We start from the raw sequence: 16,192 nt of genomic DNA on the forward strand, positions 1-16,192 counted from the left end.
TTCCCTCCTCCAGCCACTGCCCAGTGAGGGCTTCTCTCTCCCCCCGGCGGGGGCGGGACCTGTAGTTGCTATAAGGCAGAGCCTTCCTCAGGCCTCACACTGCAGGCAGAGCACCATGGCAGGCAATAAGGAGAAGGCACCTACCCAGATGAACCAATGGAAGGAGGCTCGGGGGTCTCAGGTACAGCCAGCTATATGGATAACATATAACAGTCTATATGGGTCATTCTACTAAAGCATGAGAGAGAGAGAATGGTGTAGGTGTGTGTGATGCTTACTTACCCTTTAATTCTTCTCCATAATAAAGTGCAGTGGCTCTTACATAGAATAACACAAGACAATAGCTGATTGGTTGCACCAATGCCTATAAATAAGGGCCAGTGATTTATTTCTCTCTGTGCCTGGGAGCTGCCATGTGTGCCTGCAGAACTCGAGCAGAATCTGCTGATAACAAGAAGACAGGGATTTTTTTTTTCTTCCAAAATTGCACTGAGTTTCCCTCCCCCTCCTCAACTTTCCTTGGCTCACCCTCCCCCACCTCTCATTTGCCCTTTGTTTTCTGCTTTGAGGAGAGAATCGGTCAATTGAAGCAAATTTCAAAGTAAAGTCTAAGTCTCGACCCCTCAGTGATACCTTTACACAGCCCTTACTGGCCCTGCCCTGCATTCCCATCAGCCCCTGCCCCAGTGGAGCTTACAATCTAAGGTCCCTATCCCATTCCCATCAGTCCCTGCCCCAGTGGAGCTTACAATCTAAGGTCCCTATCCCATTCCCATCAGCCCCCTTCCCAGTGAGCTTACAATCTAAGGTCCCTATCCCATTCCCATCAGTCCCTGCCCCAGTGGAGCTTACAATCTAAGGTCCCTATCCCATTCCCATCAGTCCCTGCCCCAGTGGAGCTTACAATCTAAGGTCCCTATCCCATTCCCATCAGTCCCTGCCCCAGTGAGCTTACAATCTAAGGTCCCTATCCCATTCCCATCAGTCCCTGCCCCAGTGAGCTTACAATCTAAGGTCCCTATCACATTCCCATCAGTCCCTGCCCCAGTGAGCTTACAATCTAAGGTCCCTATCACATTCCCATCAGTCCCTGCCCCAGTGAGCTTACAATCTAAGGTCCCTATCACATTCCCATCAGCCCCTGCCCCAGTGGAGCTTACAGTCTAAGGTCCCTATCACATTCCCATCAGTCCCTGCCCCAGTGAGCTTACAATCTAAGGTCCCTATCACATTCCCATCAGCCCCTGCCCCAGTGAGCTTACAATCTAAGGTCCCTATCACATTCCCATCAGTCCCTGCCCCAGTGGAGCTTACAATCTAAGGTCCCTATCACATTCCCATCAGTCCCTGCCCCAGTGAGCTTACAATCTAAGGTCCCTATCACATTCCCATCAGCCCCTGCCCCAGTGAGCTTACAATCTAAGGTCCCTATCACATTCCCGTCAGTCCCTGCCCCAGTGGAGCTTACAATCTAAGGTCCCTATCACATTCCCATCAGTCCCTGCCCCAGTGAGCTTACAATCTAAGGTCCCTATCACATTCCCATCAGTCCCTGCCCCAGTGGAGCTTACAATCTAAGGTCCCTATCACATTCCCATCAGTCCCTGCCCCAGTGAGCTTACAATCTAAGGTCCCTATCACATTCCCATCAGCCCCTGCCCCAGTGGAGCTTACAAACTCCCTATCACATTCCCATCAGCCCCTGCCCCAGTGGAGCTTACAAACTCCCTATCACATTCCCATCAGCCCCTGCCCCAGTGGAGCTTACAAACTCCCTATCCCATTCCCATCAGCCCCTGCTCTAGTGGAGCTTACAAACTCACATGACATAGCGGTCAGTTTCACCATTTAACCTGCTGGTATGTTTTTGGGGTGTGGGAAGAAACTGGGGTTTCTCAACTCACCTTATGGCAGCAGCACCCCTGGGTGCCAGTAAGGGGGCGGCAGGGGGAGCCCACTCATGAATACAGTGATGTCAGTGGCCATGAAACGCAGATTGTGGATGCAAAGTACAAAAACACAAAATACTGCACCTGTTTGGTATTTTGTTACTTTGCACCCTCCTATTGTTAAAGGGCTGGTCGCCTTTACATTAACCCTTAGTTATAGAATGTCCTGTTTCTAGGAACTTTCTTATTCCAGCTTTCAAATGGGGGTCACTGACCCCGGCAGCCAAAACTATTACAATTGTATTGTTGTTCTTACTTTTTATTACTTATCTTTCTATTGTGTCCCTCTCCTATTCGTAGTCCAGTCTCTCATTTAAACCACTGCCTGGTTACTAAGATAATTTGGACCCTAGCAACCAGCTGTTGAAACTCCAAACCGGAGAGCTGCTGAACAAAAAGCAAAATGTCTGAAAAACCAGACCATGTTTTGACACGATCGTGACATGTTTTGATGCAACCCCTTTAAAAAAAATGTCACCTTTGTCACTAGAGTTGCCGAATTTGTGGCAGGGGTAGCGGGTGGATAGGGCAGGGTAGCGGGTAGGATAGGGGTAGCGGGTGAATAGGGCAGGGTAGCGGTAGGATAGGGGTAGCGGGTGAATAGGGCAGGGTAGCGGGTAGGATAGGGGTAGCGGGTGAATAGGGCAGGATAGGGGTAGCGGGTGGATAGGGGTAGCGGGTGGATAGGGGTAGCGGGTGGATAGGGCAGGGTAGCGGGTGGATAGGGCAGGGTAGCGGGTGGATAGGGCAGGGTAGCGGGTGGATAGGGGTAGCGGGTGGATAGGGGTAGCGGGTGGATAGGGGTAGCGGGTGGATAGGGCAGGGTAGCGGGTGGATAGGGCAGGGTAGCGGGTGGATAGGGCAGGGTAGCGGGTGGATAGGGGTAGCGGGTGGATAGGGCAGGGTAGCGGTAGGATAGGGGTAGCGGGTGGATAGGGCAGGGTAGCGGTAAGATAGGGGTAGCGGGTGAATAGGGCAGGGTAGCGGTAGGATAGGGGTAGCGGGTGAATAGGGCAGGGTAGCAGTAGGATAGGGGTAGCGGGTGGGCAGGGTAGCGGGTGGGCAGGGTAGCGGGTGGATAGGGGTAGCGGGTGGATAGGGTAGGGGTAGCGAGTGGATGGGGTAGCAGGTGGATAGGGCAGGGGTAGTGGGTGGATAGGGGTAGCGGGTGGATAGGGGTGGCGGGAGGATGGGGCGGGGATAGCGGGAGGATGGGGCGGGGATAGCGGGAGGATGGGGCGGGGATAGCGGGAGGATGGGGCGGGGTAGCGGGAGGATGGGGCGGGGATAGCGGGAGGATGGGGCAGGGTAGTGTGGGGGATGGGGCAGGGAAATGGGCAGGGCAGATGCTGGCCTCTATATGAAAGGGATTGATTTCTCATGAAGAGAATGAGGGAGGGGTGGGATTATGGGGAGGGCTGTCACTATTACAGAGTCCCTTATACAGACCCCCCCAACTCAGCAGTAAGGGGACTGCATTCTATTCAGCCTGGCGCCCATTATTTTCTCTTATTTCCTCCTAGAAACCAAGCGTGCTGACCACAGGCGCGGGCCACCCTGTAGGAGATAAGCTGAATCTATTGACCGCCGGCCCCCGGGGGCCACTGTTAGTGCAGGATGTGGTGTTCATGGATGAGATGGCGCACTTCGACCGAGAGAGGATCCCGGAAAGAGTGGTCCATGCGAAAGGAGCAGGTAGAACCATTCTGATTGGATATTGCTCGAGGGATGGGTGCAGTATTATTACCCTGGGTTGGTCATCTTGAGCCTGGGGCATTTATTGCCTGTAACTACCTCCCCAGTTTACTGCAATGCAAAAAGAATTGTTCTTACGGATGATTTACTTTCTTTTTAGGGGCTTTTGGCTATTTTGAGGTCACTCATGACATCACACAGTACTGCAAGGCCAACGTGTTTGGGAAGGTTGGGAAGAGAACTCCCGTGGCCGCTCGCTTCTCCACCGTCGGTAGGAAGATCCTTATTGTGATCAAATGGCTTAGGGCTGTGGGGATTTGGGGAAAAGTTTTATTGTGCAATATTGCTTTAAGACTACAACCCTGATGTTGTTGGACTACAGCTCCCAGCATGCCTCACCCTTCATTATATGTTACATTATTCTGGGATTTGTAGTCCAGCAACGACTAACTAACTTGAGCCGTGCTGTGAAGTAGGGTTTACATCCCCTTTAATATTTCCCATGATGCTTTTTTTTTTACCAGCGGGAGAAGCCGGCTCCCCAGACACCATCAGGGACCCTCGAGGATTTGCAGTGAAGATGTACACGGAGGAGGGGAACTGGGACCTAACGGGTAACAACACCCCGATCTTCTTCATCCGCGATGCCATATTAGTGAGTAGGACCTGGGAAGGAGGCGGAGCTCTCTCTCAGAACTCTGTAATGGCAGATATATTAGACAGTTTCAAGAAAGAGACAGATGAGGAAACACAATATAACAACGCTGTCTCCCTTTGTGCAGTTCCCATCCTTTGTGCACTCTCAGAAGAGGAACCCCCAGACTCATATGAAGGACCCAGATATGGTGTGGGATTTCTGGTCCCTGCGCCCCGAGTCTCTCCATCAGGTTCCATTTTATTACTCATTCTCTCTCTCTATTCCTGTCCTTTTTCTGCCCTATTAGGGCTGTTACACTCGTGTGGCTTGTCCACTCAACTCCAGCTCTCAGCTCTCTCATTTTAACATTTCATAAGTGGTCAAACCCTCTCTGGGAGCTGTAGTTCAGCAATATATAAATGACTAATTGCCCCTCAGATGTTTATTATTTTGAAGCCACCAGTGTCCCAAGGTTTATAAGAACAAGCCTATATCCTAGTATTTAATATAAGGATATTAGAGGTCACCAGCAACCCAAGGTTTAGCAGAACAAGCCTAGTATTTAATATAAGGATATTGGAGCTCAACAGGAACCCCAAAGTTTTGCAGAACAAGCCTAGTGTTTAATATAAGGATATTGGAGGTCATCAGCAACCCAAGGTTCATCTGAACAAGCCTAGTATTTAATATAAGGATATTGGAGGTCAACAGGAACCCCAACGTTTAGCAGAACAAGCCTAGTATTTAATATAAGGATATTGGAGGTCAACAGGAACCCCAACGTTTAGCAGAACAAGCCTAGTATTTAATATAAGGATATTGGAGGTCAACAGGAACCCCAACGTTTAGCAGAACAAGCCTAGTATTTAATATAAGGATATTGGAGGTCAACAGGAACCTCCAAAGTTTAGCAGAACAAGCCTAGTATTTAATATAAGGATATTGGAGGTCAAGAGGAACCTCAAAGTTTAGCAGACAAGCCTAGTGTTTAATATAAGGATATTGGAGGTCATCAGCAACCCAAGGTTCATCTGAACAAGCCTAGTGTTTAATATAAGAATATTGGAGGTCAACAGGAACCCCAACGTTTAGCAGAACAAGCCTAGTATTTAATATAAGGATATTGGAGGTCACCAACAACACAAGGTTTAGCAGAACAAGCCTAGTATTTAATATAAGGATATTTGAGGTCACCAGCAACCCAAGGTTTAGCAGAACAAGCCTAGTATTTAATATAAGGATATTGGAGGTCAACAGGAACCCCAACATTTAGCAGAACAGGCCTAGTATTTAATATAAGGATATTGGAGGTCAACAGGAACCCCTACGTTTAGTAGAACAAGCCTAGTATTTAATATAAGGATATTGGAGGTCAACAGAAACACCAAAGTCTTGAGATTAATCTTGTAGATTGTAAGCTCTTTTGGGCAGGGTTCTCTTTAAACCCACTTATATTGGATATTGGAGGTCAACAGGAACCCCAAAGTTTTGCAGAACAAGCCTAGTATTTAATATAAGGATATTGGAGGTCACCAACAGCACAAGGTTTAGTAGAACAAGCCTAGTATTAAATATTGGAGGTCACGGGTACCAGAAGGTTTAGCAGCACAAGCTTACCCCCAGCTATGTAATATTAGGATATTTCAGGTAACCAAAGGTTTTACTTTTTTGAAAGTGGAAGTGATCAAATGTTGAACAGTACAAATCTACCCCCAACTGTTTATTGTAGGCTATTGGTAGTCACAGCAACCCCAGGCTTGCTACCATCAGGCTCTTATATGGGCCATCAGTAACCCAAGGTTTGGCTTCATAAGTGTAACCTTACTGTTTATTGTAATGGTCCTGCAAGTAATAAACAGCGATCTAAAGTTGAGAAATGCTGATCTACCCCCTACTGTTAACTATAAGGATATTTAAATATATATCTTGTATATGCTTGGTGCCTTATGGAAGGGACATGTAACACTTCTGAGCCATAATATTCCAACCTCTTTCCCAGGTTTCCTTCCTGTTTTCAGACCGCGGGATTCCGGACGGCCACCGGCACATGAATGGTTACGGCTCCCACACTTTCAAGCTTGTCAACTGCAAGGATGAAGCTGTATACTGTAAATTCCACTTCAAGGTCTGTCCTACAGAATGTGCATGGGGGGGGTTGGGGGCAGTAAGGAAATACCCCAGAGATATAAAGGGGTAAATGACATAATAGAACGCTGTAGCACTCATATCTATAGCTACATTACAGCTCCTGTGGCACTCACCGCCGAAACTGGCTTTGCCTTCTTCCAGACTGACCAAGGGATCCGGAACCTTACAGTGGAAAAAGCAGAGCAACTGGCTGCCAGTGACCCCGACTATGGGATCCGTGACCTGTACGAGGCCATTGCTGCTGGCAACTACCCCTCCTGGACTTTCTATATCCAGATCATGACATTCGAGCAAGCAGAGAAATTCCCTTTCAATCCATTTGATGTGACTAAAGTAAGTTCTGGTGTCTGGGTCTGGGCTAAATCACATCTTGTGAGCCCATTATCTCTATAAAGGTGGACTCCTTCCATCTCCCTCTTCTATACCTGCTATCCCACAGCCCCCGTCCCTTCCCAGAGGCTATTATCCCCCCACTGCTACTATAGGCACCATCTCTCCCTACTATACCTGCTATCCCACAGCCCCAGTCCCTTCCCAGAGGCTATTATCCCCCCACTGCTACTATAGGCACCATCTCTCCCTACTATACCTGCTATCCCACAGGCACAATCCCTTCCCAGAGGCTATTATCCCCCCACTGCTACTATAGGCACCATCTCTCCCTACTATACCTGCTATCCCACAGCCCCAGTCCCTTCCCAGAGGCTATTATCCCCCCACTGCTACTATAGGCACCATCTCTCCCTACTATACCTGCTATCCCACAGCCCCAGTCCCTTCCCAGAGGCTATTATCCCCCACTGCTACTATAGGCACCATCTCTCCCTACTATACCTGCTATCCCACAGCCCCAGTCCCTTCCCAGAGGCTATTATCCCCCCACTGCTACTATAGGCACCATCTCTCCCTACTATACCTGCTATCCCACAGCCACAGTCCCTTCCCAGAGGCTATTATCCCCCCACTGCTACTATAGGCCCCATCTCTCCCTACTATACCTGCTATCCCCCAGCCCCAGTCCCTTCCCAGAGGCTATTATCCCCCCACTGCTACTATAGGCACCATCTCTCCCTACTATACCTGCTATCCCCCAGCCCCAGTCCCTTCCCAGAGGCTATTATCCCCCCACTGCTACTATAGGCACCATCTCTCCCTACTATACCTGCTATCCCACAGCCCCAGTCCCTTCCCAGAGGCTATTATCCCCCCACTGCTACTATAGGCACCATCTCTCCCTACTATACCTGCTATCCCACAGCCCCAATCCCTTTCCAGAGGCTATTATCCCCCACTGCTACTATAGGCACCATCTCTCCCTACTATACCTGCTATCCCACAGCCCCAATCCCTTCCCAGAGGCTATTATCCCCCCACTGCTACTATAGGCATCATCTCTCCCTACTATACCTGCTATCCCACAGCCCCAATCCCTTCCCAGAGGCTATTATCCCCCCACTGCTACTATAGGCATCGTCTCTCCCTACTATACCTGCTATCCCACAGCCCCAGTCCCTTCCCAGAGGCTATTATCCCCCCACTGCTACTATAGGCACCATCTCTCCCTACTATACCTGCTATCCCACAGCCACAGTCCCTTCCCAGAGGCTATTATCCCCCCACTGCTACTATAGGCCCCATCTCTCCCTACTATACCTGCTATCCCCCAGCCCCAGTCCCTTCCCAGAGGCTATTATCCCCCCACTGCTACTATAGGCACCATCTCTCCCTACTATACCTGCTATCCCACAGCCCCAGTCCCTTCCCAGAGGCTATTATCCCCCACTGCTACTATAGGCACCATCTCTCCCTACTATACCTGCTATCCCACAGCCCCAGTCCCTTCCCAGAGGCTATTACCCCCCACTGCTACTATAGGCACCATCTCTCCCTACTATACCTGCTATCCCACAGGCACAATCCCTTCCCAGAGGCTATTATCCCCCCACTGCTACTATAGGCACCATCTCTCCCTACTATACCTGCTATCCCACAGCCCCAGTCCCTTCCCAGAGGCTATTATCCCCCCACTGCTACTATAGGCACCATCTCTCCCTACTATACCTGCTATCCCACAGCCCCAGTCCCTTCCCAGAGGCTATTATCCCCCCACTGCTACTATAGGCACCATCTCTCCCTACTATACCTGCTATCCCACAGCCCCAGTCCCTTCCCAGAGGCTATTATCCCCCCACTGCTACTATAGGCACCATCTCTCCCTACTATACCTGCTATCCCACAGCCCCAGTCCCTTCCCAGAGGCTATTACCCCCCACTGCTAATATAGGCACCATCTCTCCCTACTATACCTGCTATCCCACAGCCCCAGTCCCTTCCCAGAGGCTATTATCCCCCCACTGCTACTATAGGCACCATCTCTCCCTACTATACCTGCTATCCCACAGCCCCAGTCCCTTCCCAGAGGCTATTATCCCCCCACTGCTACTATAGGCACCATCTCTCCCTACTATACCTGCTATCCCACAGCCCCAGTCCCTTCCCAGAGGCTATTATCCCCCCACTGCTACTATAGGTACCATCTCTCCCTACTATACCTGCTATCCCACAGCCCCAGTCCCTTCCCAGAGGCTATTATCCCCCCACTGCTACTATAGGCACCATCTCTCCCTACTATACCTGCTATCCCACAGCCCCAGTCCCTTCCCAGAGGCTATTATCCCCCCACTGCTACTATAGGCACCATCTCCCCCTACTATACCTGCTATCCCACAGCCCCAGTCCCTTCCCAGAGGCTATTATCCCCTCACTTTATACTGTATTTAACACATAACATAAATAAAATCATTTTTTTCTTCTTTAAGGTCTGGCCACACGGAGACTACCCACTCATACCTGTGGGCAAAATGGTGCTGAGCCGAAACCCAACAAATTACTTTGCTGAAGTGGAACAGTTGGCTTTTGACCCAAGTAACATGCCCCCTGGAATTGAACCCAGCCCAGATAAGATGCTGCAGGTGGGATGATGGGTGCTGTATACACCGTATATAATGATACATGGTTTATGTGCTCGAGAAGTAACATGTAGTTATTAATGGAAAAGCTTTCCCTTTTATACTAAACACCTTCCTATTAAGAGTGAAGACACACAGAGCTACTAGTAGCAGCTACTTGTCGTGGCTACTAAAACAGACAATGCTGATCATTTACTGATAATTGTCTCTACGTGTGTTTTAGTAGAGGCAATTCTCAGTATTGTCTATGGCAGGGGATTTTCTGGCGTTTAGTAGCTGCTACTAAGTAGCTCCGTGTGTCTTCACCCTAAGAGGATAACATACAGTTAACACCACTCTGTAACCTGTTTTAGGGGAGACTATTTTCCTACCCTGACACCCACAGACATCGCCTGGGGGCAAATTATTTGCAGCTGCCTGTCAATTGCCCATACAAAGCGCGAGTGGCTAACTACCAGCGGGATGGGCCCATGTGCTTCACCGATAACCAGGGTAAGACCTTACCGACAGTAATATTGCAGGGATGTTCTGCTGAGGGAATACCAAATTAAGGAGGCCATACACGGGCATTGTAGCTGCTGATATGGGTCCCTTAGACCGATTCGGCAGCTAATCGGCCCGTGTATGGGCACTAACGACGGGCCTGCCCGACCGATATCTGGCCTGAAATTGGGCAGATATCGATCAGGCAGGTTCTAGAATTTAGTCGGATCGGGGACCACATTGTCTCGTTGATGCGCTCCCCAAACCGACTGCGCCCATTGGCGCCGTTATAATTGGATCGTTTGGCCCCAGGGCCAAATGACTGAATTAGCCTGAATTCCCCCGATATCGCCCACCCGTAGGTGGGGATATCGGGAGAAGATCCGCTCGCTTGGCGACCTCGTGTATGGGCAGCTTTACTGAACACTGACATGGCTTTCTTAGAAAACAATAATGTGTAAATAATAAAAATCTGGCTGCAGTACTCACCTGATTTCAAGCACCGCCTCCCTACTCTACTTCCTGGTTCTGTGCTAAGCCAATCACAGCTCTTCTAAAGGGGGAAAGAACACTGTGTCTGATTGGCTTGCTACATACTTGCTCACTCAGATTGGCTCATCCCAGAACCAGGAAGTAGAGCAGGGAGGCAATGTTGGAAAGGAAGTCAGAACTACCCCCAGCTTTGTATCAGTTACCCAAACATGGTCCGGTCCAAATGGTCTGGCCTCATCTATAGATGGGCTGTAATGGTTCTTCTTATTTTTAACTACATGGGGCAGAGATCCTCTGTGTGTGCAAATACCTTTAAAGTTATCTTCAAGGGGTTATGCCAAAGGGGCAATAGGTACAGCAGAATGGATGCCCGTGTCTGGCTAGTTTGGGATCCGGCTGTATCCTGAGTGTCTGGGCTGAACCAGATCATGAAGCTTTCAGTTGCAAATGTAAAGCAAATTAAGGTTCAGATCTGGCTAGATATTCGGCCAAATATTTTGCGGAGGATATTGGTCCAAATTCAAAAAATTACAGATTCAGTGCTATGTAGAGTACATTTCTGGTCTGCAGGGAGAAGTGCTGCTCTATGATGTCATGGGAGCAGGGAATAGAGGGGCCTGTGATGTCACAGGGCGGGTGAATGGGCGGGCCTATAATGATAGGGGTGGGGAAATGGGGGATTGGGTAAATTTAAGTGTTTGGAAAAGGTAGGGAGGGTTTAGCAGTGAGAAGGGGAGGAGAAGATGGGCAATTACAAATAACGACTCCAGCTCCAGGCCTGTGAGATACCAGCCAGCTGGCGCCCCCTAGTGCTACACATTATACAGATCTATGGTAAATTGGTAAAGGCTGATGGCAGGGCTCTCAGTATTTTAGAAATCAAAGCCTTGGCCCATTTGGGGTCCACCATTTTGTACATGTGATGGCCTTTGTCTTAGACCCATTAGGGCCCCCCTTGGAGTTCTCTGGTAGCTCAGCCCAACCCCTGTCAGTCCCTAATTCCGACACCCATGTGACGAGCAGAGCCGCCCTGCAGCGCGAGGCTGCAACTCCAATGCAGCACAGTGTGGCCCACATTTAGGAATCCATATCACTTTCCTGGTGCGGAACTTAAAAGCGAAGCCCTGTGTTTCTTTCTTCTGTCTCCCCCAGGTGGGGCCCCAAATTATTATCCCAACAGCTTCTCTGCTCCGGAGCAGCAGCCCCAGTTTAGGGAGCACAGATTCCGGGTTTCGGCAGACGTTGAGCGTTACAACAGCGCCAATGATGACAATGTCACCCAGGTAAGAGCCATTAGGTAAGAGCCTACACCAGAAACCGTCCCCTCGAAGGTTCCTCTATAACAGGGATCCCCAACCAGTGACTCGGGGGCAACATGTTGCTCCCCAACCCCTCAGTGCCCCCAAACCAGGGAGTTATTTTTGAATTCCTGACTTGGGGGCAAGTTTTGGTTGAATAAAAACAAGATTTCCTACCAAATAAAGCCCCTGTAAGCTGATAGGGTGCATAGAGGCCCCTAATAGCCAATCACAGCCCTTATTTGGCTCCTCCATGAACTTTTATGGTGCTTGTGTTGCTCTCCAAGTCTTTTTATATTTGACTGTGGCTCACGAGTAAGAAAGGTTGGGGACCCCTACTCTATAAGGTGCCCCATTGGTGCCCAGGGTCTGAGGGCAACTAACCTGTATCCCATGGCTCAGGGGCTAATTTCTCTATTTCACCCACAAAGGTGCGTGAATTTTATCTGAAAGTGCTGAACGAGGAAGAGCGCCAGCGTCTATGTGAGAATATTGTCGGGCACCTGAAGGAGTGTCAGCTGTTCATTCAGAAGAGAACGGTGAGTACCTATCATTTTAGCAATCACTGTGACCAAAGCAGTCTGATTTCCCTTAGGCCAACATTGCCTTTCCCAGTGAATGAGAAACTTGTATGGGGCTTCTTTTAGCAACCCCAGGGCACAGAGGGGCACAAACAGCCCCCCCAGCAGCCCAATAAATAGTGAGTGTCTGTGGCACCTTACAGCCCCCCTGGCATTCCCAGTACCCAGAGGCACAAACAGCCCCCCCCAGCCCAATAAATAGTGACTGTCTGTGGCACCTTACAGCCCCCCTGGCATTCCCAGTACCCAGAGGCACAAACAGCCCCCCCCCCAGCCCAATAAATAGTGACTGTCTGTGGCACCTTACAGCCCCCCTGGCATTCCCAGTACCCAGAGGCACAAACAGCCCCCCCAGCCCAATAAATAGTGAGTGTCTGTGGCACCTTACAGCCCCCCTGGCATTCCCAGTACCCAGAGGCACAAACAGCCCCCCCCAGCCCAATAAATAGTGACTGTCTGTGGCACCTTACAGCCCCCCTGGCATTCCCAGTACCCAGAGGCACAAACAGCCCCCCCCCCAGCCCAATAAATAGTGACTGTCTGTGGCACCTTACAGCCCCCTGGCATTCCCAGTACCCAGAGGCACAAACAGCCCCCCCAGCCCAATAAATAGTGACTGTCTGTGGCACCTTACAGCCCCCCTGGCATTCCCAGTACCCAGAGGCACAAACAGCCCCCCCAGCCCAATAAATAGTGACTGTCTGTGGCACCTTACAGCCCCCCTGGCATTCCCAGTACCCAGAGGCACAAACAGCCCCCCCCCAGCCCAATAAATAGTGAGTGTCTGTGGCACCTTACAGCCCCCCTGGCATTCCCAGTACCCAGAGGCACAAACAGCCCCCCCCAGCCCAATAAATAGTGACTGTCTGTGGCACCTTACAGCCCCCCTGGCATTCCCAGTACCCAGAGGCACAAACAGTCCCCCCAGCCCAATAAATAGTGACTGTCTGTGGCACCTTACAGCCCCCCTGGCATTCCCAGTACCCAGAGGCACAAACAGCCCCCCCAGCCCAATAAATAGTGAGTGTCTGTGGCACCTTACAGCAGCCCCCTTGCCAGTCTGGGCCTGGTATTAATCATTGCAATGGGCATATAGGCAAAAATCACCACACAGAAAGTGCTTAGACAGATCCTTGTATAGAGTAGCACCCACCTCCTCTTCTATTCCCTCCAGGTGAAAAACTTCAGTGACGTCCACCCAGACTATGGCTCCCGTATCCAGGCTCTGCTGGACAAGCACAATGCCAAGTGCCCAAAGAAGGTAAGGCTTAGTTTCACCATATTAGTGTTTGTCCTGTTGAGACACTATAGCTTCCACTCTCTGGGGCAGCGGCAAACAATTCGGCAAGCACCACAAATATATCAAAGGATATGTAAACCTTTAAAATAAGTTGATGTAAAATTAATGAGAGTGATATTCTAAGCAATTTTGCCATTTACATTCATTTTTCTTAATTCCTAGATATTAATGGTTGAAAGTACTGTTAATATGAATGCATTTTGTCACAGCGCCACCTGCTGGTCACTTTCTGAACATTAGAAACCTCAGATAAATTATCACATCTTCCCTAACCAAAAGAACATCAGATCAGCCTCTTTCTTTCTCCTGACAATGTCCCCGACTACTTCATGGTCAGAAAGTGACCAGCAGGTGGCGCCGTTGTGACAAAATGCATTCATATGAACAGTACTTTTAACTCTTCTGGAATAAAACATTATGAATGTAAATTGCAAAAGTGCTCAGTATTTTACATCAACTTATTTTAAAGTTTTACTTATCCTTTAGAGGCTATAGTTTTGAGCTTACATGGCATAGTGCTTGCTGCCTGGAAAAAAAAATGTCTGTTTTGAAGCTGAAAGAGCCCAGTGATTGGATCATAACAGAGGCCACGTTGGGCCACATCAGCTTGCCAATGGGATTTCCAAACAGGCCTGAGGGATATCTGTTAGGGAAGGACCCATACATGGGCAGAGAAGCTAACAACTTGGTTGGAAGGGGCTGAACCAAGCAGCTTATATCTGCCTGTATATGGCCAATTGGTCAGTTTACACCAAGCTTACTAGCCCTGGCACAGAAACCTACACGCTCAGGGATTCTAGAAGCTCGAGGAAGATTCAAGGGGGTCATTTATACCACTGGGCACATTTTCACCTAGGCAGTAACCCATGGCAACCAATCAGTTTGCTTCCATTGTTCTACTTGCAGCTGGTTGCTATGGGTTACTGCCCGGGGCAAGTGTTTATAAATGAGCCCCAGACGCTTTTTTAGCTGCTGCGTTTCCCTCATTCGGTTTGTTTCCACTTGCAGGAATCCGTCGGACCCAATACCCAGCATTCATCTTACCTGACCTCCAAGGAGAAGTCCAACCTGTAGCCTCTCCGCTTCATTAACCCTACGCCTGCCGCTCAGCTCCACTCGGGAGGTTCCTAACATGGATTTTTTTTCTTTTTACCATTTCTTTAATCTTTCAGCTTGGGCCTAAATCTTGCTGTCTCTATTTCTGTTGCACAAAAATAAAGCTTTTGCAATTTTTTCAGTAGATTCTTGGGACCCCTCCCATTGTATAATTCAGGAAAACAAATGGGGGAGTTAGCCCTTAGCCTTTAGACCCACGGATGAAGTCTCCCCCTGCTGGCAACTTCAGAAAGTGATGCAAAGGGCTTTCCACCGGCGGCGGCTCCTATTGTTGCCTATGGAAAGCCATTTTGGAGCGGTTAGATGCCCCCAATAGATCACTGGCGACTGAACTGCACCGTGGGTCCTTAGCCTTAGTGTCTTTACATGCTTCTCGGACTATGGTGAATATGGGCCCCAGTGGTGCTTGATTTTTCCCTGTATACTGCAGCACCTGTATATTACCCAGGCTGGGTCAACCTGTATATATTATAATCAGTGGGTATAATGTACATTGGGGAGTAATATACAAGGGCTGTGTTACATACAGGAGCCAGGACAACAGGACAGCTGGGGAAAAAACTCTCCATAGACTAAGCCTGCACCACACTGCCACCTTCTGGTCATATAGAGAATTACTAGTCACAAACATCTTAAACTGCCATTACTAGTGATCCCCTGATTTTAAAGCAATACTGTAATGGGAAAACATGTTTTTAATAGTTAATAGAGCTTCTCCAGCAGGATCCTGCATTGTAATCTGTTTTTCCCATGGGGCTAGCCTTAGCCCATAACAAGGTTACAGATATATAGAAACATTGGGGTAACAGTCACCCTGCTATAGTTCCAGGGGTACCCAGGGCACAAATAAGCACTCACCCCAAATCCCCCCCTAACTGGCCTTCAGGCTGGGCTCCCTTAGCCCATAGCAAGGTTACAGATATATAGAAACATTGGGGTAACAGTCACCCCGCTATAGTTCCAGGGGTACCCAGGGCACAAATAAGCACTCACCCCAAATCCCCCCTAACTGGCCTTCAGGCTGGGCCCCCTTAGCCCATAACAAGGTTACAGATATATAGAAACATTGGGGTAACAGTCACCCCGCTATAGTTCCAGGGGTACCCAGGGCACAAATAAGCACTCACCCCAAATCCCCCCCTAACTGGCCTTCAGGCTGGGCCCCCTTAGCCCATAACAAGGTTACAGATATATAGAAACATTGGGGTAACAGTCACCCCGCTATAGTTCCAGGGGTACCCAGGGCACAAATAAGCACTCACCCCAAATCCCCCCCTAACTGGCCTTCAGGCTGGGCCCCCTTAGCCCATAACAAGCTTACAGATATATAGAAACATTGGGGTAACAATCACCCTGCTATAGTTCCAGGGGTACCCAGGGCACAAATAAGCACTCACCCCAAATCCCCCCTAACTGGCCTTCAGGCTGGGCCCCCTTAGCCCATAACAAGGTTACAGATATATAGAAACATTGGGGTAACAATCACCCTGCTATAGTTCCAGGGGTACCCAGGGCACAAATAAG

The 16,192-nt window shown here is 49.4% G+C and overlaps 1 protein-coding gene across 1 annotated transcript; it reads left to right on the forward strand.

The window, feature by feature from the left end:
- The first annotated feature begins 113 nt into the window (after positions 1–113).
- cat.1 (catalase, gene 1) lies at positions 114–14,792 on the forward strand. The gene is given in 13 exon segments (NM_001016716.2): positions 114–181; positions 3,473–3,644; positions 3,805–3,915; positions 4,169–4,299; positions 4,427–4,531; positions 6,281–6,406; positions 6,571–6,762; positions 9,249–9,401; positions 9,752–9,890; positions 11,526–11,656; positions 12,103–12,210; positions 13,427–13,513; positions 14,561–14,792. Coding segments are annotated over 13 exon segments (1,587 nt in total). The 5' UTR covers positions 114–115; the 3' UTR covers positions 14,627–14,792.
- The last annotated feature ends 1,400 nt before the right edge of the window (positions 14,793–16,192 follow it).

This window comes from Xenopus tropicalis, chromosome 4, assembly GCF_000004195.4.
Source record: "Xenopus tropicalis strain Nigerian chromosome 4, UCB_Xtro_10.0, whole genome shotgun sequence".
Lineage (NCBI taxonomy): Eukaryota > Metazoa > Chordata > Amphibia > Anura > Pipidae > Xenopus > Xenopus tropicalis.